This window comes from Puma concolor, chromosome D4 (genome assembly GCF_028749965.1).
Source record: "Puma concolor isolate L17-30 chromosome D4, mPumCon1.1.hap2, whole genome shotgun sequence".
In the NCBI taxonomy this organism is placed as follows: domain Eukaryota; kingdom Metazoa; phylum Chordata; class Mammalia; order Carnivora; family Felidae; genus Puma; species Puma concolor.
Genome location: NC_141679.1, coordinates 60,618,805 through 60,644,076, shown reverse-complemented (window position 1 = coordinate 60,644,076; position 25,272 = coordinate 60,618,805). Strand labels below are relative to the sequence as shown.

Genomic DNA, 25,272 nt, shown 5'->3' with positions numbered 1-25,272 from the left:
AGTTTGCTGACCTGAATTACCTTACAAAAAGTATAAGATTTAAAGCCGAAAAGGAACTTTGAGGTCACCTGGTTTAACATTTTCATTCAACAAACCACAACAACAAACCACAGCCCTAAAAGATGAAATCATTTCACTTGTTCACCTGGCTAATAAATGGCAGCACTCAAACTAGGACTTGAAGGTTGTGTTAATATTGCCAGTCGGATATGCTGATGCATGGATGTATGATTATAATCATATTATATATATATATATATATATATATATATATATATATATATAATCTATATAATTATAGATATGATTATTGGAGCACAGTGGAATGTGCAAATCAAGAATGTTACCTAGAAGTTATAAAACTAATTATAAGAAAGGTTTTCAGAAAAAGTTGTAAGTTATCCTGAAATAGCATCTTAGAATAGCCTTCAAGAGCCTTTTCTTTTCCTGTGAGAGCTTTCAAAATGAATTTTACAAGGAGAAATTACCAACAATGTAGAGAAAATATAAAATGAAGATACTCAGACAATGACATTCAGGTAGCCAGGATGCATTTCTCTGCTACATGTGAACTTACATTAGGTAAAACAGAAAGTATTTCCTTCTTATCCGGAACGCTTTTAACATTTATTATCATAGATTCACCAAACTTCTCCTTTTAGCCAGACAAAGCCCAAATACCTGTTGCTGGTAGACATGGTCACATGTCTCTGCACTGGAACGTCTTTGAATACTTCACTTCCAGCAGTTGTGTGTAACGTGTAAGGCGGCATTTCAGCATCAGACTTAACTCCAAGAGAGTTTCCTCTGTCTCTTAGCAGTGTTGGATTAGGTTTTTTGCTGATAGAAAAATCTGAAGAAAATCCTGGTTGTCTGAGGGTTGCTTTTGGTTTTCCTGTGAAGTTAGGCATACATAATGGAATCAATTAGCTTCCCAAAAGCTTTGTGTCACTATGCCACTCCCCTGTCCAGATGTTTTCTGGGAGTCTCTATTCTCAGAATAGTTTGTAAGAACACGAGGAAGTTGCCACTACAGGGTTTGTCAGTAGGGGAAGTAGACATTGTTATTCAGCAGATGAGATTTCTTCAAAACGTGGCTTCATCTGCTAAATTAGCCAGTTACCTTCCCTCTACTCACCACCCAACACTTCAGTGGCAGCCACCCCATGTTGCTACAAATGTAGCACACTCAGCCATATCTCAGGCCTCCCATTTCTTCTCCATCAATTGAAATTCTTCCCCTCATTCAAGATCTGGGTTCAATCCCCCTTTGCCATGAAGCCCTACATGGCCATTCTCCCATGACTGTTCCCTTGTCTAAAATGCTCACGGTGGCATTTGGGGGTCTACTCCTTCATATTATCATTGAAATATATCTTGAGAATTTAGTTTTAGAACTGATTAAAAGCTCTCTGAGATAATTGTTCAGTAAACACTGGCTAAGTTGCCTATAACACCTTTGTGTACAATATAATTCATGTTTTTCCAAAAATAGAGGATCTTAATATGAAAGACATGACTTGCTAAATAAGACATTAAATCATAGGTTCTTGGTTCATCCAACATTCTGGATGAGGCTTCCCCCCCTCAAAAACCTAAAAGAATAAAACAACACTTTGCCATAATAAGCTTAATTAAAACTGAATTATCTCACATTGTGTAATAACTTAGTGAGTCATGCTCATCATCTTCACTTCATTTCAAATGGAAATACAGTACTAGCTTTAAGATTTCCCTCTTGACCTATGAATGCTAACAAATATAGGTGTTTATCATGAATACAAGCAATATTTCCATAATTCCATATGACAATGTATTCATAGATAGATTTAAAATTTTTAGCATGTGAAAAGACCTTACCTTCTAGAAAAAATGGCATAGTTTTCTTCACTCTCATCTGACAATTAACTTGCCGCCCAGTTTTCCTTTTAGAACTCCTCTGACGAGCCACAAGCTGAGCAATTCTTGCAGTTTCTGTGCAGGCCATGGCATAGCAGGTAATCTATTCACGAGAGGCAAGGTGAGAGGAGAAACATTTCTCAGATTCACTGCTGCCTAGAGGCCGATTTTTAAAAGTGGATCTTAGTGAGTTTACATGTTCCAACTCAAGCTGTATGCAAATATTCACATCCCTCTCTCTTTTTGATACTGTTAGAGCAAAATTACATTCTATAAGAGACATCAAGAATAGTCTAGCACATTGAATGATCTCTCCTCAAATTGAAAATTTCATTTATTCCTTAAACAAGTATTCGCTAAACATCTATAATGTGCTAGGTACTATGGGATTAACCAATGAACCAAAAGAAACCTGTGATCTGCACATATTATTTCATATAATCTGTGAGATATATTTTATTTTGATGTTATACATGGGAGAACCGAGGCTCAGGGAAGTTAAGCAACCTTCCCGAGTGACACAGCTAGGTTATCTCTCTGAATCCAAAGTAGGTACTCATGATCGCTATTTTTATTACCTCTCAAAGACAACCCAATCCTAATCTTGCCACTGAAACAGATTAGCTGGATGACTTGGGACAAAGCAGCTTAGCTCCCACATTGTAGTACACTCTCTCAGCTATGAAACAGGAGTGGGCTTAGATCTAGGGTTTTCAAACTGTTCATTGGTGCCACCAGATTCCATGAAAGTAACTCTGGAGCCTCACAGTGGCAGTGCGGTGAGGGCAAGGCAGGGCAAGCAGAGGCACTGGACCCTGAAGCACCTGCTTCAAACACAGCAGCTCAGCTTTTCATCTTTTAAAAAATTGGTGTGATATATGGGAGATTTTTTTCCAGTGTGTAGAATACTGGGACTAGATGGTCTCTAAAGCCACCTCTAGCGATAAAGGCTCTGGTTCTAAGTAGAAATCAAGAACAGGAAAGCAATGAGGCTTTACAAAAGCCAAGACATGCTCCTATTCTTTGGCCCGGTATTTCTATTCCTGAAAATATATTACACGAATATAACTGAAAAAAAACTTTACATACCAAAATATGTGCAAGAGGGGTTATTTTAACTATCAAAACCTGGAAACAGTCAAAATGTCCATAATAGGAGAACAGGGTTGAGTAAATTACAGCACAGTAACCATATGAGGCATTATTAATTCATGAGACATTTGATCATTCATATATTCAAACACATATTTATTAAGAACTATCTGGAGTTAAAAAACAATCATTCATCCTCAAGAAACTTATGAAGAAAAAGAGACACAAAGAGACTAAATAGAAAGCATTATGTTAAATGCTATATTGGATGTATTACAAAGTGTCAAGTAGACAGAAAGGGGGGCTTAAATCTGTCTAGAGGAATCAGGGATATTGAAGCAAGTTTTATTATTAATATAGTATTTAATTAATTTAGACATGATCCTTATAAAAATGATTACACACAGGTGAACCTTCCCTTTGATCACTCTCCTGATCCTTCTCCCCTGTTCCCTCCTCCACCCACTGCCTTCCCCATGCCCCCAAACAGAACAACTATTACCAGTTTGGGTAAGAAATACCCCAGATCTGTTATATCTATTTACCTATGTAGAAATGAACCCAGAAGAATAGGCTGTTTGGTAAGGTGGGTGCTTTTTGTCTTTTGGACAATGGTTTGTCCATATCTTTCATACCATATATTGGGGAGATACCAGGGGGTGAAACTGCTGGGTCACAGGGTATGTGCAATAAAACATTTCATTGCTACCACCAAATTGCCATGCTCTATATAAAATATTCTTCCAGAGAAACTAAAAGATTTAAATAGTCTTATCATATTGGTGTGAAGGGTAGAACAGCCTAGAGAAAGAAGGGATTAAGGAGGACAAGGAGAATGGTAGGGAAGGCCTGTAATAATCAAAGTGTTGGGGCGCTCAGTGGCTCAGTCAGTTAAGCTCTGACTCTTGATATCAGCTCAGGTCATGCTCTCACAGTTCGTGAGTTCGAGCCCCACATCAGGCTCTGCACTGACAGTGTGGAGTCTGCTTGGGATTCCCTCTCTCCCTCTTTCTCTTCCCCTCCCCTGCTCATACTCTCTCTCTCTCTCTCTCTCTCTCTCTCATAATAAATAAATAGATAATAAACTTAAAAAATATTTTAAAAAAATCAAAGTGCTGAATGATCCACTAGAGACTCAACTAGGGTCCAGATAGTAGGAACAGATAGGAATGAGGTCAAACAATGAGAATTTAAGAGTATCTATTAGCTCTGATAATCAGGAGGTCATTAGTGACCTGAGCAAAAACAGTTGTAGCAGGTGTATAATGCATGGGTGTTGACACCTGGCATTTAGGTCTCCAGTACACTTATTTTGCTTGAATGCTAATGACTGGGTAAACTTTAAATTTTTTCATCTATAGTGACTAGAGTCTAAGTTTTACATCAAAAAGAATCTGAGGGACAAAAAAAAAGACATCAGAATTTAGGCTGTGTCTTGGATGCTTTCTATCACTAACAATCTCAAACCACTTAGCTAATACTTTTCACTTTGACTTCTGTCCTAGTTAGGAGATTAGAAGTGCCAGGCAGGCAATTAAGAATTGGTTTGACTCTTGGGGCGCCTGAGTGGCTCAGTCGGTTGAGCGACCAACTTCGGCTCAGGTCATGATCTCGCAGTTGACGAGTTCGAGCCCCATGTTGGGCTCTGTGCTGACAGCTCAGAACCTGGAGCCTACTTCAGATTCTATGTCTCCCTTTCTCTCTGCCCCACCCCCACTCATGGCCTGTCTCTGTCTCAAAAATAAACATTAGAAGAGAAAAAAAGAATTGGTTTGACTCTTGACATGCACAATTACCTTCTTACCTCTCCAGATCTACTAGTCTCTATCCTCACAACTGCTGGCACACTTCTCAGATAGGCTTCTAGTGTTGGGTAACCTAACTGCTTAAAGGGAATCCAGTCTCCAGTCAAGGATCTGTACTCTCCTTGGAGGCGGGGTAATACTATTCCGTTCTTATGAGACTGCAGAACAGCTCGTAGCATTTTTGAAACCAGATCTGCTTCCAGCATCTTCACCTGTAAGAACACAATAGAAGGTTTCTATAATATGATTTACTAGTCTGTGAACTCATTCGAAGTTGTTAGGTTATACCATCAATTGTTACTGAATACTTTCAATGCTGTTACAATATAGGGAGATTACTATGGTGGAGAAAAGCACAGAATACTATGAGAACACAGGGCAAGTCCAAGATGCACACAGACTAATCTGGGGAGGGAAGATATCAGGGAAACGTTCCCAGAGGGGAGGTCTGAATGGAATCCTGACGGACGGAAGGAATCAGCCAGGCAAGGAGGAAAAGGGTGTGTGGTGGGGTGAGGATGGGGAGAGGTATCAGCCTCAAGTAAAGGGAATAGAAAGTTCAAAGGGCACAGAAGTCAGAGAGAAATAGATGGTTGATTCTGAGGAGTTCCAGGCAGTTAAGTGGCTGGACATGATTGAATGAAGACTCTAAGATTGTAAGTTGAGGACTGAAAGACGAGGATAAAAGAGGTGGGAAGAGGTGGGAAGAGGCAGACTCAGAAGAGACCCCTATATTATGTTTACATGTGTGCATTTTTGCCAAACATAATGTGGGGCCTTAGAAGAATTTTAAATAGGGGAATAAAGTGATCAGCTTTGCATTTTAGAAAGATAACTATTCAGTAGTGGAGAAGACAAATGGGAAGGAGAAAGACTAATGAGTTTGTAAGAACACTTGAAAATATGGAGGACTTAAAAACAGGAAGTTGGGAATAAACAAAAAATCAATCTGAGAAGTAATTAGGAGGTAGAATCAACAGAAATTGATTAACTGGTTTGGATTATGAGGGAGTTTCCAAGTTTCTGGCTCAGAAACACAGCAGACAGTAATGACCCACATTGAGATGGGGTAGAGGCAAGTTTGCAAGAGAAGAAAAGAGTGAATTCATCTGGGACATATGGAGGCTGGGATGCATACAGGGCAGCCACACAGATATATTCATGAGGAACTCAGGTTAGAGGTCTGAACTGGGGATTTGTTGACCTTTAGCATATATATGGTATTTGGGGCCCAGGGAGTCAAAAATAAAGTTAAGGATGGACCTCTGTGGAAGGCTGTCATTAAGGGATAGGCAAGACAAAGAAGAACCTGTGAAAGAGTGACCAGAGATAGAAGTAGAAAAGGCAGAACTGGTGTCATATAAACAAAAAGAGGAAAGAACCAAGAAGAATAGTATATTCAAAAGCGTCATACCCAGCAGTCAAGTGAGAGAAAAATGAATTTTGGTACCTTGGAAACCTGTGGGGGCCCTGGCTAAGGGCCTTCAATAGCCAGTAATTCAATAGTCAGTAATTGGCATTTTTTAGGATTAACCACTCATATTTCCTCTGGACTGATAGTAAATAGAATGGTGATACATTCAGAGAATGGCATTCAAGAAACCAGGAAAAGCAGACTTAGAAAGGTAAGCTATGGACAACTTGTTAATTCCTCCTTCAACAGTGCTATCCAACAGAATTTTGTGCTGATGGAAATGTTTTACACCTGCACTGTTCAATACACGTGGTGACTGAGGACTTGAAATGTGGCCAGCATGACTGAGGACCTGAATTTTAAACTTAATTGGAATTAAATGTGGCTAGTGGACACTAAATTGGACAGCACAGAATTCTAGACAGTCTCATTCTTTCTCTGGTTTAGAAAACAAAAAGGAGAAGGGCACCTGGGTGGCTCAGTCAGTTAAGTGTCTGACTCTTGATTATGGCTCAGGTCACGATCTCATGGTCTGTTGGACCGAGCCCCACATTGGTCTCTGTGCCGACAGTGAGGAGCCTGCTTGGGACTCACTTTCTCCCTCTTTCTCTGCCCCTCCCCTGTGCACATGCTCACTCGCTCTCGCTCTCTCTCTCTCTCTCTCTCTCAAAATAAATAGATAAATTAAAAAAAAAACAAAAAGGAGGAATAGCATACAATTCTAGCAATTTCCTCATCTGTCCATTTTAAAAAGGAGGGAAGATATCAGCTCATTTGTGAGTGCTCTTAATAATAAATATGATACTCAAATGACAGTGAGGTTAAATGGCAAATATCCTAAGTACTCATTATGTACTTCCCTCCATTAAACATCAACTCTTTTAGAACTGTCACCACCAGCACCAAGATTGAATTAATACTATGTATATATACACAATGTGTAGTATAATATTATTTGAAAGGGGAATGTGATAAAGACATGTATCATAAACCTTATGGCAACCACCACAAATGTTTTAAAGAGATATAAATAATAAGCCATTAGTAAATATAAAACAGGATAAAAAATTCAACCAAAAAGCAATTAGATGTACAACTGAAACTAACACTGCATGTTAACTATACTGGAATTAAAAAAAAAAAAGCAATTAGGAGTAAAAAAAAAAAAAATTGGGCAAAAAAAGGGTGGGGGGGACAGAAAAGACATAACATCTAGCAAAATGGTAGATTTAAAGTCAACCACAACAATAATTACATTAAATGTAAATGATGAAAATATCTCAATAAAAATTTAGGATCAGTAGAGTGGATATAAAAGACTTACCTATATACTATGTACAAGAAATTTATTTTAAATACACACACATAGATTCAAAGTAAAAAGAAAAAGATATGAAATCCAAATACATGATTAATTAATACTGGAACAAGGAATATCACCTGGGATTAAGAGGGACATTACATAATTAAGGTGTTAATTCATCGGGGAGATATAACAATCCTAAATGTGACTGCACCAAACATCAGTGCTTCAAAACACATGAAGCAGAAACCAATAGAGCTGAAAGAATAAATATATTCATGATTATTTGGAAAATTCAAAACTCCTTTCTCACTAATTGGTAGAACCAGTAAGCAAAAAAAATCAGTAAGGATATAGAAGAGCTTAATAACAATATCAACCACACTGACCTAAGTGATATCCATAAAATATTCTACCCCAACAGTAGTGGAATATATATTCTTTTCAAGAGCATGTGGGACATTCACCAAAACAGAATATATTCTTGGACTTAATACAATCCTTGACCAATTTAGAATATTAGAATAATTGAAATTATACAAAGAGTATCCTGTGACTAGAAAAAATTAAATTAGGTATCAGTAACAGAAAGATACGTGGACAATCCCCATGTATTTGCAAATTTAATGACATACCTCTAAAACAAAGGTCAGAAAGGAAGCCTCCTTCAGAACAAAAACATCAGAAAATATTTTTAAATAAATGAAAATACAGTGTACAAAAGTTTACTGGGTGCAGTTAAAACAATATCTAGAGGGAAATTTGCAGCATTATATGCTTATGTTGGAAAAGAAGAAAGGTCCCAATTCAGTGGTCTAACCTACTACCTTGAGAAAAGAGAGCACATTATACCAAAAGTAGAAGAAAGGAAGGAATAAAAAATGAGACCAAAATCAATATTGAAATGATGAAAGATTAGTAATGAAATAGAAAAGGTAAAGAAAAAAATCATGAAACCAAAACTAGTGTTTTGAAAACATCAATAAAATTGACAATCTTCCAGGTAGATTAATCAAGGAAAAAAAAAAAGAGAACACAGGAATTATTAATAATGGGATTAAAGAAGGGGCCATCAATATAGATCCTATAGATATTAAAAAGAGAATATTATGAATTTATGCCAATAAATTTGGTCAATTGGAAGAAATGGAGTAAATTCACTGAAAGACACAAATTCCAAAGCTTACTCAAGAAAAAACAGATAACCTTAATATCTCTGTATCTACTAGAGAAGTTGAATTTGTAGTTAAAAACCTTCACACAAGGAAAACTCAAACCCATATGGCGTTATTGCCAATTCTACCAAAAACTTTAAGAAAAAATAATAACACTTCTACACAAACTCTTCCAAAAAACATAGGGAAGGGAATACTTCTAAATCTATTTTTCGAGGCCAGCATTATGCTGACATCAAAACCAGACAAAGACATTACAAGAAAAGCACAGACCAATATCCCTCATTAACATAACTGCAAAAATTTCCAGCAAAATATTAACAAATCAAATCCAACAATATGTAAGAAGGATAACACACCATGATCAACTATAGTTTACTCTAGGAATGCAAGACTGATTCAACATTCAAAGATCAACCAATGTAATGGACTACAATCAAGAGACTACAGGAGAAAATCCCCATGGTATCAATAGGTAAAGACATTTGACAAAGTTCAAAATATTTATGATAAAAACTCTCAGAAAATAATAGAAGGAGACCTCCTTAACCTGATAAAGAATATCTGTGCAAAACCCACAGCTAACATCATATGTAATGGAAAAAATGAATGCTTTCTCCCTAAGATTGGAACAGGGCAAGAATGTTCACTCTCTTCATCCGTATTCATTTATCACACTGGAGATCCTAGCCAGTGCAAAAAGACTGATTTCAAGACTATAAAAGTATATTAATCAAAGTAATGTGGGTATTGTCAAAAAAGCAGTCACATTAAAAGAACACAATACATAATCCGGAAAAAGACCCACACACACATAGTCAACTGATTTTCGACAAAGTTAACAAAAGAATTCAATGAACAAAGTTCAACAAATAGTGCTGGACCACCACTCATCCATATGCAAAACATGAACCTCATACCATATTCAAAAATTAACTCAAAACAGATCATTTTGGTCCTACTTGAAAAAGCTAATACTGTAAAATGTCTAGAAAAAAACAAAGGAGTAAATCTTTGTGACCATGAGTTGGGCAAAGATTTTTTAGAACCACAGCAGAAAAAACTGACAGATTGGATCTCATCAAAATTTTAAATTTCTTCTCCTTTAAAGGCTGTTGAGAAAATGAAAAGACAAGCCACAGACTGAAAGAAGATATTTTCATAACACAGCTGGTAAAGGACTGATAACCAGTATATATAAACAACACTCAAAACTCAATAAGAAAACAAAGAGGGGCACCTGGGTGACTTAGTCAGTTAAACATCTGACTCTTAATATGAGCATATGTGGTGATCTCCTGGCCATGGGCTCGAGCCCCACACTGGGTTCAGCACTGAGCATGGGGCCTGGGATTCTCTCTCTCCCTCTGCTCCTCTGCCACTTATGCACATGTGTGCGTGCGTGCTCTCTTTCTCTCTCAAAAATAAATGACTAACTTAAAAAAAAATAAGAAAACAAAGAGCCTGATTAAAAATGTGCAAAAGATTTGAATACATACTAAAGTAGAGATGTAGATGGCCGAAAAACACATGAAAAGATGCTTAATGGCATTATTCATCAGAGAAATGCAAAATTAAATCCACAATGAGGCATCACGACACATCTGTAAGAATAGCTTAAATTTTTAAAAAACCACTAATATGAAGTGCTAATGAGAATACAGAGCAACCGGAATTCTCATACATGCCTGGTGGCCTTGCAAAACAGTACTTTGAAAAACATCTTGGCAGTTTCTTACGAGGTCAAAAGCATATGCTTAATATTCAACCCAAAAAACTTACACATAGGTAATTACCCAAGAGAAATCATGACTATGTCCACACAAAAACCTGTACTTTAAATGTTTATGGTAGCTTTGTTCATAAGTACCTCCAAATTGGAAACAATCCAAATGTCTATCAACAGGGGAATGGATAAACAATGTGGCACATCCATGCAGTGAAGTAGTACTCAGCAATGAAAAGGAACAAACTATTGATACCTAAAACTGTATGGATGACTCTTTCCATCATGCCAAGTGGAAGAAGCCAGACAGAAAAGGCTATATACTGTATGATTCTATTTATGTAACATTCTGGAAAAGGCAAAACTATAGGCACAGAAATTAAATCAGTGGTTGCCAAAGGCTGGGAGTATAGGAAGGGGATTGACTATAAGAGGGCACAAGGCAATTTTGGGGGTGATGGGAATATTCTATGTCTTGATTGACAAACTGTATTAGTTTGTCAAAATTTAGAGTACTGTAAACAAAAAAGGGTGACAGTTATTACATGTAAAGTATATCTCAATAATTCTGAGAAAGAAAAAAAAAAAGCTCTTTCAAGTTGTGCCACTTTGCAGTCAACTCTCACCCTCTCATACACACTGTCCTATCTCCTGGCAACCACTGATCTGCTTTCTGTCACTATAGATCACTTTTGCCTCGCATTCTTGGGCTTCACCCGTGTTACCCCATTTCTCAGCAAATACTACTTATGCTATGATAAGTACTAATTTCACTGTGTGGATGTGCCACAATCCATTTATCCATTCAAATGTTGACAGACACTTGGGTTGCTTCCAATTTGGGGATATAAATAAGGCTGCTTTGAACAGAAGTCTTTGGGTAGACATACATATTTTTTTTCTCTTATACAAATTCTGAGATTTGGATTTTCTAAAAATTTAATATACATACTAATTCTGGGAAGAAAGTAATCTCATCCTGTAGATGAGAAAACCAAAGCCTAGGGGAAATAACCAAGATACTGTAACATATATGGAAGCCACTCACAGGGATGCTACAGATTCTAAGTCAGTGAGACAGACAGGCACTCTAAAGAGTAAGCAGCAAAATATGACAGCTATAGGGTCTGAGCACCTCCATTGCCCCTGACGTCCAAACACACTTTGAGTATGCTGGGGAGCAGGTAAGAGAGGATGGCTTTGGGACCTCTATCTCAAGGCTGCCGGAAATTGAATCTAAAGTATGAATTCAGGCTCTTAAATAGTAAACTCCTGATTACAAGAGAAATACTTTGATTTGTAATGGTTCCTGACTCAACAAAGATCAATGAACTTTAACTACACGGTTATTTCCTCATGTCGGAAAAACCAACTGGCCAAGTTTTCATTTGCAAGAGGAAAACCTGAAGGATCACCTACTCATGTCCCAGAGCCAAGCCTCCCCAACATTTTTACCTCCACCTTGCCCACCTTCTTTCCTTCAAAACTCTGTCCCTCCCACCTCTTCATTTAGAGCTCTTCTGAGTAAAGCTAGACTTTGCATCTATGTATACCAGCATTTCCAGATATATGTGTATATCTACACATATAACGTGTAGATAAAATGCCAGGTGGTCGGCACACAAGTAGGAACACACCTGCTTGGGTGTTAGCAGTGTACCTGGATCGGCTTAGACTAGACTGTTTAGTACACCACGCTCCTCCCCAGTCAGAACCACTATAAATTCCCCTGCCCAGGGTTTCAGTAGGAAGGACTTGCCCTTCACCTTGAGAAGGAGTTTCTACTGCCTCCTCCTTTCCCTTCTTTCTGGAAAGAGCATCTATTCCATTACTACCTCCCCAGTGTGATCTACTTTTCCCCAGCTACATTAGGGAGTGAGCAGCAATCACACTAATTTATGGGGTAAAAAAATTTCTGACAGAGACGTTCTACTCACTAATGGACATCCAATGACTAAAACATAAGAGAAGCCCAATAGGATGGTTTGAAAGGCCAAGTGTAATCCCATCTTAGAAGCTAATCTGAGACTGGTTCTACAGGCTGCCCTCTATGAAAGCCTTCCACTCCTTCCACCCTTGGGAGAACCACTGCAGACTACTTCCCCTCAGATGTCCCCTCTACCTTCCTAAGATCTACTCTGAAAGAGCTGCCTGCAAAGACCTCCCAGACATTAACAATTTGGGGGCGCTGATAATTAGTAGTTGATATATTGATTTTGATTTGATTTGTGGGGAGAGGCAAGGGATTGTGGAAGGCTGTGCCCATGCCTCCCCTTGCTGGCGTCTCCACGTTCACTATCACCACACAGAAAGCGTTTATTTTCCTGGGACAAATCCTTTCTCCCAGGCCCCAGTTTCCTTAGCTGTAAAACAAAAGAGTTCAGTATTAGCGGCTCTCAACTCTTATCACCATCACCACATGATGTCGGACAGGCTGACATCCATAATTCCCCCACTCCTCACCAACTCCATGGTGACCCTCCTTAGCCCATGCCAACAACATCTCTTGCCTGGATTGGGGCAATTGCCTCCTAGCTGGTCTCTGCTTCCACTTAACCTCCTAGAATCGATTCTTCACATAGGGACCACCAGGGCCCTATACAATCTGCACTCACCCCACTTCTCTGACCTCAGTTCCTCCTTCCCTTATGTTTCACTCCCTCCACTCCACCCAGCCTGTCTTCCTTGCTGTCCCTCAAACATGCCTGGGAGAGCCTCACATCAGGACTTTGGCACTTGCCGTTCCCTCTGTCTGGGAAGTCCTGTCCCAGGGGGCTACACAGCTCACTGCCTCAGCTCCTTCAGGTATTTGCTCAAAGGTCACCTTCTCAGCAAGGTCTTCCCTGGACACCCTAGTCCAAATCAGAACTGTTATGCCAGCTGCCCAATATTCCCTACACCCCTTCCCTATCATATTTCACTCCTTAACACTTATCACCACCCAAGATTCTTTACTTAATCTTACCACCTGCTTCCCCAACATGACTATAAACTCCATGAAAGCCAGGATGTGTAAGGTTTTGTTCACTACTGAATCTCTAGTGCCTCGCCCACAAGAACTCAATAAATACTGAGTGAACGAATGCCACATGCTCCATCCACCTAACACTCCTTTTCTCTCCTACTTACTAAAATATAGCATAATGCATGTGAGGCTATTAAAGGACTCATCTTTAATTTACTTTATTAAAAAATGACTTGCAAATTTTCATGATTGTTATGAACTGGCTGAGAGAGCCAACTGCATCACCAGGCTGTGGTTGAGAACCATCAGGTAGATTACCCCGGGGCCTTTCCACTCTGAGCCAGCATTCTCAGTGAGCAAGCCCAGGTCAGGGACACAGTGTTATGGTAAGAAGTCCACACATCCCTATGAGCAGGAGGCACTGCTTGAATACTGGCAAGTGTCTCACGCTTACGTGTATTCCTGTTTCCCAAACAATGCGCATATACTGTTGGGATTCACAAACACAAATCGATACTGAATTCACAGCAGCACTTAGTAGTTACATGCTTTATCAGCCAATGGTAGAAGCCTAACTACTAAGTAGGCAAAGTTCCACAAAGTTTTTTAAAACATTAAAAAAAAAAAAAAAAGACCTTATACTTGGCAGGACTGGGAAGCAAGGCTTGACCACATGACTGCAATCCAAATTAAGTATCTTTATCCTTCCCTTCCACTCCCCACCCTGACTTTTTTTTTCTTTACATATGCTATTTTCATGGAACACTATGATTCTCTATTTGCAAAAAAAACTTTTTGGAGGGAGAAGTAGTCCCTGGGCTGAGACTGAACATCTCAAACTGGTGAGAGGTAGTTAAGCACAGCCTGGGAGGGAAAATGTGACTATTCATCTTGTTCAGATGTAGGTCATATTCTCATGCTTGTCAATTTCTTCCAGTTGGATTTGCAACTCCTACATTAGCAATACTACTTTAGGCAATGAACAAAAGGAAAGTTACAACTAAAGCTTTAAAGGGATGCCTGGGTGGCTCAGTCTCTTGAGCTTCTGACTCTTGATTTTGGCTCAGGTCATGATCCCAAGGTCATAAGGATGGAGCCCAGAGATGAGTCCCCTGTCTGGCTCCAGGCTGAGCATGGAGCCTCCTTGACAGTCTTTGTCTCTCCCTCTTCCCCTCTCCCCTGCTCGCATGCTCTCTCTAAAAAAATCTTTAAAGAAATCATTATTTTCTAATCTGTATTGCTTTAAAATGCTCTGAATTTTTAAAAATTTATTTAGTTTTGAGAGAGAGCAAGACAGTGTGAGTGGGGGAGAGGCAGAGAGAGAGAGAGACAGAGGATCCCAAGCAGGCTCCATGCTGCCAGCACAGAGCCCAGTGTGGGCCTCGAACTCACAAAACCATGAGATCACGACCTGAGGTGAAAGCGAGAGTTGGATGCTTCACTGACTGAGCCACCCAGGTGCCCCTAAAATGCTCTAAAATTTAATTCCATGATTATCATGGAATTTTTCAAGATTTTCTATAGATGGCAAATTACACTTAAGAACTTTTTGTAAAAAGCACACAAGAATACTTTCCTCTATAAAAATTAAGTTTATTATCTTGGATGTCATCCATTAGAAGCACAAAAGGAAGTTGATGGGAATTTCAACTGTGCCTCAATGACAGGATTTTTTAGGTATCCTCCCCCCAAAAGATTAAGTTTGCAAGTTTCCTAAAGTGGCTCCCTAAATTTTTAAAGCTGCCATTTTGATCTTCCAACTCTCTTTCCCCTTTTATTTCTACTCTCTGAAAGCGTTGTGAGAAATATAATTTCTAGTTTAAAAAAACTCAAATTACTTTTATTTTGAGAATGTTATGCAAGCCCTGGTGACTAAGTTAGGCTAGATTGGGAGAAATAAAGTTGGTTATCTCTGTTTTAGACACAGCTTCTCAAGTTAAAATTCTTAAGGGTTTCCTTAGACAATACAGGGTCTGCCTGAGCTGAATAAGAATCATAAACACCAGAGTAAAGTGGAGTTATGTCTGGGGAATTATTTAATCATAGTACTTTTAATTTCAAAAACTGACCAAGATCAGCTAGCAAAGACCTCAGGGGGAAGAAAATGGCCACAATGTGGGGCGTCTGGGTGGCTCAGTTGGTTAAGCGTCCGACTTTGGCTCAGGCCATGATCTCGCGGTTTGTGGGCCCGAGCCCTGTGTCGGGCTCTGTGCTGAGAGCTCAGAGCCCGGAGCCTGCTTCGCATTCTGTGTCTCCCTCTCTCTCTGCCCCTCCCTCACTCATGCTCTGTCTCTCTCTGTCTCAAAAATAAACATTTAAAAAAAATTTTTTTTAAGAAAATGGCCACAATGTGTCACAACAAATTGCACTTTCCTCGCTTCTCTTCCAAATGACAAGCATCAAAAGTGGTCACCTGTACTTACCATGGTACTTGGCATTCAAAAGTTACCTGCATTTCCTGGAAGCACGGTGCGGACGGAAGACTACCTATGAATATATGCATTAAACGGCCAAAAGTAAAATGAGCATTGGCATATTGGAGAAATTTTTAGAACCACATTAAATTTGAAACATCGGAATTTTCCGAAGATTTTCTTATTTGCCTCATTAACATACTTACGAACTGGAAAGCTTGCAAAGAAAGCCACTGGATCTCCTCCAAGATTCCTCACTTAACTAGTAGGCAAAAAGTTACTTACTACTTTGGCAAAGGCTCACAGAGCAGAGATTCCCTGCTAGACTACAATCCCACAATGTCCCCGTATCCCGCCTGGTTTAGGAAAGCAGCATAGGATGGAGGGCAGACTTCACAGTGGGGAGCCGAGAGAAGCATGGAATGCTGGTGAGCACCTTCAGACCATCTCCTCTAAATCCTTCCGTTTAAAAATGAGGAAACTGAGGGGCGCCTGGGTGGCTCAGTCGGTTACGCGTCCGACTTCAGCCAGGTCACGATCTCGCGGTCCGTGAGTTCAAGCCCCGCGTCGGGCTCTGGGCTGATGGCTCAGAGCCTGGAGCCTGTTTCCGATTCTGTGTCTCCCTCTCTCTCTGCCCCTCCCCCGTTCATGCTCTGTCTCTCTCTGTCCCAAAAATAAATAAACGTTGAAAAAAAAATTTTTTTTTTTTAAATTTTTTTAAAAAAAATGAGGAGGGGCGCCTGGGTGGCACAGTCGGTTAAGCGTCCGACTTCAGCCAGGTCACCATCTCGCGGTCCGTGAGTTCGAGCCCCGCGTCAGGCTCTGGGCTGATGGCTCTGAGCCTGGAGCCTGTTTCCGATTCTGTGTCTTCCTCTCTCTCTGCCCCTCCCCCGTTCATGCTCTGTCTCTCTCTGTCCCAAAAATAAATAAACGTTTAAAAAAAAAAAAAAATGAGGAAACTGAGGCCCAGGACAATTATTCCAAGTTTCATATACCTTTATGGCCAGAACCACAACAAGAACCCAGGGCTTCTGGTTCCCACAACTAGGGCTTCCTTTTAGACAGCTACTCCAAATGTAGAGTTGGTTTCTGCAAGTAAATTGGACTTATGGAATACTGACTTCGTGATCAGCCCTTAACTGATCATCTGGCATGAAACAGGGATCTGCCACGTTCTGATTTAAGGTGTGCACCCAAATCCGAAAGCATCTCTCACTGCTGCAAATATTCAGTGGTGGCGATTGACATCTCATTTTATCCTTTCATTCTGTCCTTTTTCTTTTCCCTACACAATAAATCACAGGACCCCAAAGTGTTAATAATGTACAAGAAGTGGGGCAAGGAACAGGGGAAAGTAATGACCAACTTTAACAAAGAGATATTTAGAGGCACCTGGTCATGATCTCCCAGTTTATGGGATTGAGCCCCACATAGGGCTCTGTGCTGACAGCATGGAGCCTGCTTGGGATTCTCCCTCTCTCTGCCCCTCCCCTACTCTCTCTCTCGCTCTCTCTCAAAATAAATAGACGTTTAAAAAAATTATCTTCCTTTAAAAAGAAAAAAAGAAAGAGATTTAAGTAATTTAAATAGCCTGAAATAATTCTCACACTCAAAACTGTATTTTGGAAACTCACAGCTTTTCTCTTTAATACACCTGGTAATCATCCTGAGAAAGTCTTACTCAGAAGAAGGTGGCTTCTGTGTCCTCTAGATACAGCCTTTACCACCAACCCTCTGTGACTCAATCATTTGCATGTTATCGCTTTCCCATTGCCTGACTTTCCTCACTCCCTACACCCAAAGACCTTTAGCCCAGCTGCTCTGGCTCTCACCTGTGCTTTCTCGTCTTTAAGTTTCTCTTTTCTTAACTATTTTCAACTGTACTGTTTGGCTCATCTTCCTCAATGCATTTTTCATGTCATAAATTTGAGCTGCAAAGTGGCACTAAACCCCAAAATACATCTGAAGAATTATTAGGGTAAACTGAAATCACCAAGTAATCTCTCTTACCTTCTTGGGCAGCCACTCAATTTTTAGTATCTCCTCAGGGCATATACTTCTGGTAACTGGCTGTCCTTTTACTTGAAGACAACATTAAAAAAAAAAAAAAAGTTCATTTGTTTGTTTTTGAGACAGAGAGAGAGAGAGAGAGAGAGAGAGACAGAAAGGGAGAATCCCAAGCAGGCTCCATTCTGTCAGTGCAGAGTCCAACGCAGGGCTCAATGTTACGAACCGTGAGATCATGACCTGAGCCAAAATCAAGAGTCAGATGCTCAACCGACTCAACCACCCAGGTGCCCCTTGAAGACACTATTTTAACATGCCAAGGCCTAAAAGTTCAGAACGTCCGTGCTGAAAAAATTTTAGACATCATCTAGTTTATCCCAAACCCCTCATCTTATAATAAACTGAGGCTAAGAGAGGGAAGGCTTTGGTCTAAGACCCTTCCCGGATGATTTCTCATCTTGCAACATGTTAACATGTTCTCTTTTCTTTCCAATTACAGTATAGTCTACTTGTTACCACCTGAATTACTTACTCCTTTACCAACTCTTTCAAAAGGAAAGATAGTAATTAATGCCTTCAGGTGGTGATCTACCCCCACAGGGTATCTTTAGGGAACAGGGTTTTTACTATTATTATTGTTATTATTATTATTATTATTATTATTATTATTATTATTTCAAGCTCTAAAGTGTACATGCATTACTAACTACATATTATGAATAATAAGTAAGGGCCTTCCATAAATCTACATATTAGTGAAAAAAACTCTGGAGATAATAAAGTGACCTAGTTAGGATTTGGGGTCTTAAGCCCAGTCTGCTACTAATTAGCTATGATCCTTTGAGTGAGTCACTTCAGGTCTCTTTTTTTCATATGGATGGGTGATAAGGAAGATGGACAAGATCTGTGATTCTCAACTTTCCCTGGAGTCCTTCAAGTTCTGAGATGAGATCCAAAGATCTAAAGGAAATCACAGGTTTGCTTCCTCCTGACACAGCTGCGCAGCTAAAATATTCGGTATGTTTGCAAGTCACTAGGTATTTCATGCCGACCAGAAGCTCTCATTGGCATGTATACACATCTCAGCTAAAAATGACAAAATCAATTACTTTTGGTTCGAAGAAAAAATGTAAAAACACACACACACATTTGGCCCACTGAGGAAATTATAAAAAGAATGAAGCTTTCAAAAGCACAAATATGGGAGTAGAGGGCAGAGAAAAAAGTTTTGCACAGAGAAAGAAAAAGCGATTCATATAAATATGAAATTAGATTTCACTCAAGTACCAAGGAATTTCTGTCCTTCCTGTATTCATCCGCTGATCCTGAAAATGCCCAGATGCAAAGCACTCTGTCAAATCTCAGTTCTTGAAAAGACTGCTTGATCAAACACAGAATAGGCACTTAAGAGTTGGATTATAAAGTATTTTCCTTTACATTCATACCAAGTCTCCAACAAGATTCTATTGCACAGAGAATTTAAAGAGAAGTCCTTCAAGGAGTTTAAATGTCTTGGTACAAAACACAGTAGTTCATTCAGCCGTGTTCAACCAATACACTTAAAAGGGCATTAGCAGGGATTATGTTCCATCTCCAATCTACAGGGACTGAAATCTGAAGGCACTGCCAACTGCTGCCTCACCGTCTCACTGTGCTTAACTAGCAAAGAGGAAATCTGTGTGCCACCAAAGGGCCCTGGGCCGAGGCACAGGAGATGTGAATTCTAATCCAGCTGGCCCCAGGAGCAATTCCCTGCACAGAGCACAGTGCTTTGCCTGTAACTGATGCTCCGAAATGTCAACTAAGTGGAAATGCAAAACCCCCCACCAAGTGCCAACGAATATTATCCAGAGAACTTAAAGATGCCTCCAAGAAACTGAAATCCAGTTAGGTAAAATATAGGAACTTTGGTGTAAGGAAAAGAACTAACGTGTCTCGACCATTAAAATAAATCAAAGGATTTACAGTAGTTACCTCGCAAAAGCTTTGTGGAGTAAGTTAAACATTTCCATTTGATAATACAGAAAACCAGGCTCAAAGAAAGCAGTTTATTCGCCATCCACAATTAGTAAGAGGAGAAGCCCAGATTTCCAACTCAGGTCTGCAAAGCCCACAGTTTGCAGTATGCAACGCCTACACATCAAGGCAGCCCAGGATGAGTTAGAAATTTGGGTCTAAGTTTCACTTCTTGTCTCTAAGTTGTTTTATACCACTAGACAGAACACTTGTTCTGCAATTTTCCCACCGCACCATGGGACGTAGGGGGGCGGGGCGGTGACCTAGATCAGTAGTTTGTTTTGTTTTGTAAGGCGGTCATCAGAATCCTTTGGGGCCAGGACTTTTTTCTAATATAGGCATACGCCTTTCTTGCTCTTTGAAACTATGCGGGACTGGTACGCTTCAGTGATAACTGGAAATGCATTACACCCCGCAAACGGAACGGAGCAGAAAAGTTGTGCGGGCCCCAATCCCCCTCCCATTAACTTGAGGCTGAGCACCTGACCCTGCAGGATCCGTGTTTCCTTTTAGCTTAGAGCTGTGTGCCGGCCCCGGGGCTCCCGGTCTGAGAGCAATGTATAGTATGTGTGTCCTGCATTACCTGAGCGGCCTGCAGGGGCTGGTCTGTAGAGAGAGGCCCGTGCCTTTGAGGGGCTTAACGCTCACCGTGTAAAATACCGAGCTCAAACAGCCGGCGGCTCTGATATGCCCTGCTCCGGAGGGGCGGCAGTGGAACCACTTCCTGGTCAGCGTCTCCCGCCCTTCGTCCACACCCCTACTGCTGCATTTCCCCCGCTGCACTGACTTGCCCGGCGGCAGGAGGGTCTGTCAGGCTCCCGGGCGGACGCCCAGCCCATCACCAAGCGGCCGGGGGAGGGGTCCGATCAGAGATTTAAAACAACGCTCTGGAACTCCAACTCCCCGCCCCCCCCCCCCCCCGCGGGGCATCTCCTGCGACTGCCGGGAAGAGGCCCCGGGCCCGTTCCAGTCCCGTCCGGGCCACTGTCCCTCCAGTGACCCAGGTGCGCCGCGCCCGCCCGAAACCCCGTCTGACGCCGCCCGGCACCTGTCGCGCCCGCAGCGGCAAACCCTGCGCTCACCTCGTCCCGGGGGCCCACGGCCCGTCCCCGCGCCTCTGGGCCCAGCTCCCGCCGCCGTCTCCGCCAGGCCCACAGCCGCGGCCGCCGCCCACTTTCGGTTTCCCCGCACGGCCGGAGCCGCAGCCACGGCTCTGGATTCACCTCAAGCCCCCGCCCCGCCCCGCCCCGCCCCGCCCCGCTCTGCCCCGCCCCGCTCCGCCCCGCCCCGAAGGCAGCCCGGCCTCGGCTCTGCGCACGCGCGGGCTCTCCGGCCGCGTCGGCCCACGCCGGCGTCCGCGCGTGGGGAGGGAAACCGACGCCGCCTAGCGGTTTCTGCGCGTGCCCACGCACGGGCCGACGGCGGAAGACGACTGCGGGGCGGGTTCAGGCGCGCCTCCCCGTGGACAACGCAAGTACCCGCGGGCAACGCAAGTACCCGCGGGCAGGCCCGGCCGGGACCCGGCACTTCACACCCAGCAGGACCTCACCAGCAGTTAACGCGGTCTTGCATGCTTGCTTCACGCCCAAGTCAGACGTTTCAGTCAACTCTTGCTCATTCTTTTGGTTAACAGGAACAGTTACTTTTAACCCTCCCAGACGTCCACCTGGTCCGCTCATTTCCTTTAGGTTTTTCCGAAGCGTCACCTTTTCGAAGAAGGTGCTACTTTAAAAAATGTCAATCTGCTTCCCGGAGTTTCTCACTTCTCAGCTTTCTCTCCCTTGAGCGCACTGTATGTATTTTACTTATCATGTCCTCGAATTAAGCTCTGTGAGCACAGGAATCTTTGTCATGCTCCCTAACCTATTCCTGGAGCCTAGGATTGTGCCTGGCACATAAGGGTTAAATAAATATTTGTCGAATTCATTCCTTCATTCATTATAAAATTATTGAACATCTAATATTCATTCACTTATTTCTTGTGCTCATTAATTCTACCAACATATATTGGGCGTGTCGGTTTGTATTCGTTAAACCAACATTGAACACTTCTCTGCACTTATTCTATAAGCATTTGCTGAGGTCTGCTGTTTTTTCGAGCAGTATATATTTTTACAGCTCTATTGAGGCATACTGTAAACGGCACATTTAGAATGTACAATTTGATGTTTTCACATATGTATACAGCTGTGAAACCATCACTGCCATAAACATAACAGCACACCATCACCTCCAAAAAGTTTTCCCTGGGTCACTTTTATAATCCTCATCTCTTGTGCCTCTCTGTCCCTTGCCCCTTCAACTGCTGATCTGCTCTCTGTCACTATGGATTAGTTTGCTTTTTCTAGAGTTTTATATAAATGGAATCATACAGTATGTGCTGTCTTTTTTGGTAGGGGTCAGGAGGGAGGTCCAGTTATTTTCCACTCAATGTAAACACGTTGAGATTCATCCATGTTGTTTTGTGTACCAGTAGTTCATATCTTTTTATTGCTGAGTAGTATCCCATTGTATGGGGGTACTAAACCTACCATATGACCCAGCAATTCCATTTACCCAAAGTTTGCCCAAGAGAAATGAGAGCATATGTCTACACAAAGACCTAGACAAGAATATTCATTGCAGCCTTGTTTACAATAGCCAAAAATAGAAAAAAACCAATACCCACTGGTAGTTGAATGGACAATCAACTAGTACATATTGAACACCTGCTGTTACATAACAAACTTTCATGGAACGCCTACTCTGCTAAGGCACAAGCCTATGCTTGAGGAGCATTTTAAAAATTATTTCTTATTTATTTCCTTACTTATTTAATAAACTGCACATCCAACATGGAGCTCAAACTTATGACCCTGAGATCAAGAGTCACGTGCTCTACTAACTGAGCCAGCCAGGCAAGCACCCTTGAGGGTCTTTTGATTCAGTGAAAAGAGATAGCAAGCAATGAAAAGGCTGGCTGGAAGTAAATCACAGAAGGCCCTATAGCCCATGCACAGAAGTTTGGGCTTTTCCCCAAAGGCAATGGGGAACTGTTCAAAATCTCCTTTGAATGCGTTCTCTTTTATACTCCCACATCTAGTCCCTAACTAAATCTGCCCAAATGTCTCTCCCCGGCACTTCTCTTCATCCCTGCTACTGTATTTCAGTCTATTTAGGATCTCTCTCCCTTGCAATCTGCTCCAAACAGTGCAGTGGGTTTAATAGACCTAAAATATAGCCAGACCCAGTTTGGACTCTGCAGTGCTCATGACATCTTCTGACTCCACATTTATGATAGGAAAGACGTAAAAAGCAGCTCCCAGTGGAAAGAGTGCCAGTGGAGAAGAAAATTAGGAAAAACTCCAGAGTCCAACATGCAAAGTAAATCATAAAAGCAATGTATGTTGACCTCAAGTCTGAGATTCTTCATCCTTTCAAAGGGATTCTGTGGACTGTACTGTATAGAAAGACAAATGACGTTCTGCAGCTAGTTTTTTAAAAAACTGATTTTGGGGGGCACCTGGGTGGCTCAGTCGGTTAAGCATCTGACTTAGGCTCAGGTCATGATCTCACGGTTCATGGATTCCAGTCCCCTGTCAGGCTCTGTGCTGACAGCTCAGAGCCTGGAGCCTGCTTCAGATTCTGTGTCTCCCTCTCTCTCTGCCCTTCCCCCATTCATGCTCTGTCTCTGTCTCTCTCTTTCTCTCTCTAAAAAAAAACATTAAAAAATTTTTTTAAATCAGATTTTTGATGAATAGTTTACATATAATAATAATACATATTTTAAATGTATGGTTTGGTAAATTTTGACAAATGTATTCAATCGTGTGTCCACCACCACAATCAAGATCTAGAACTAATTCATCATTTCAGAAATTTCCCCTGTGCCTCTTTAGAGTTAATTTCTTCCCCCTACCACCAGCCCCTGGCAGGCATTGATCTGTTTTCTGTTACTAGAGCTTTTCCTTCTCTAGAATGTCATATAAATGGAATCATACAGTATGGAGTCTTTGTGACTGCCATCCTTCACTTAGCATAATGCTTTTGAGAGTCACCCATGTTGCCACATCTATCAGTAGTCTGTTTCCTTTTATTGCAGAGTAGATACCATCACCGGTATGGATATGTCACAATTTGTTTATTCACATTTGATACATGTTTGTGTTATTTCCAGTTTGGGGCTATTGTGAATAAAACAGCTGTAAACAGGGGGCGCCTGGGTGGCGCAGTCGGTTAAGCGTCCGACTTCAGCCAGGTCACCATCTCGCGGTCCCTGAGTTCGAGCCCCGCGTCAGGCTCTGGGCTGATGGCTCGGAGCCTGGAGCCTGTTTCCGATTCTGCGTCTCCCTCTCTCTCTGCCCCTCCCCCGTTCATGCTCTGTCTCTCTCTGTCCCAAAAATAAATAAAAAACGTTGAAAAAAAATTTAAAAAAAAACAGCTGTAAACAATCACATGCAGGTCTTTGTGTGGTCATATAGTTGTCTTGCATAAAGACTTAGGAGTAGAGTTGTTGGTTGCAGAATATGTGTATGACTAACTGTAAGAAACTATCAAATTGTTTTCTAAAATGGCTGCATCAGGGGCGCCTGGGTGGTGCAGTCGGTTAAGCGTCCGACTTCAGCCAGGTCACGATCTCGCAGTCCGTGAGTTCGAGCCCCGCGTCAGGCTCTGGGCTGATGGCTCAGAGCCTGGAGCCTGTTTCCGATTCTGTGTCTCCCTCTCTCTCTGCCCCTCCCCCGTTCATGCTCTGTCTCTCTCTGTCCCAAAAATAAATAAACGTTGAAAAAAAAAATTTTAAAATGGCTGCATCATTTTGTTCTCCCTCCTCCCACCTGCCAGCCGTGTATGACAGGTCCAGTTGCTCTAAATCTTCTCCAGTCCTTGCAATTGTCAGTCATTTTAAGTTTAGTCATTTTAGCAGATGTATACAGATATCACATTGAGGTTTTTTAATTTGCATTTCCCCATGACTAATGATATTGAGCATATTTTCATGTGTTCACTGGCCCTTCATATATGTTCTTGGGTAAAGTGTCCATTCTGCAGGTAGATTTTTGGCTAAGACATGCCAGGAGGTTCTCAGAAGTCCATGGAAAGCTGACATAGCAAGGACAGGTTAGGAAGTTTGTTAACTTTCTTTGGAAATGGCCCCAAACCCAGGGAATTCAAGAATTAACTCCCATGCCCTGGATATATAATTGCATTTCAGGGAAATCGGAGATGATATCAAAGGATGACAAAAACTGGTTATTCTTCTGACACAATGGCTCTTGCCTCTTGTGGGATAGGAGGTCAGAATATGGGAGAGTAACACATGGATACGAAATTTGGCATATGATGTCAGAGAAGATTTTGGGGGCACCTTAAGTCCCACTAAGAACCTGTATTAAAAACTGCCTTAGATGAGGGCGTATATCCTGAGGCCAAAGAACGGAGTTTTCAGAATGAACAAGACTGAGGTGGAAGGTATTCTC

General features: G+C 41.4%; 1 protein-coding gene across 5 annotated transcripts in view; it reads right to left on the bottom strand.

Moving 5' to 3' along the window:
• Positions 1–21,040, bottom strand: part of TDRD7 (tudor domain containing 7) — a 77,587-nt gene extending 56,547 nt beyond the window's left edge. The window contains exons 1-5 of one of the 5 annotated variants that reach the window (XM_086683558.1): positions 20,899–21,040; positions 17,804–17,874; positions 4,796–5,008; positions 1,861–2,002; positions 682–895 (exon numbers count right to left, since the gene is read on the bottom strand). In XM_086683558.1, the coding sequence (XP_086539684.1) occupies positions 682–895; positions 1,861–2,002; positions 4,796–5,002 (563 nt within the window). In that variant the 5' untranslated portion in view covers positions 5,003–5,008; positions 17,804–17,874; positions 20,899–21,040. Of the gene's footprint in view, positions 1–681; positions 896–1,860; positions 2,003–4,787; positions 5,009–17,803; positions 17,875–19,087; positions 19,107–20,898 lie in introns of those variants that run through there. The other 4 variants (XM_086683555.1, XM_086683554.1, XM_086683556.1 and 1 more) reach the window with 4 other exon arrangements.
• Between the last annotated feature and the right edge of the window lie 4,232 nt (positions 21,041–25,272).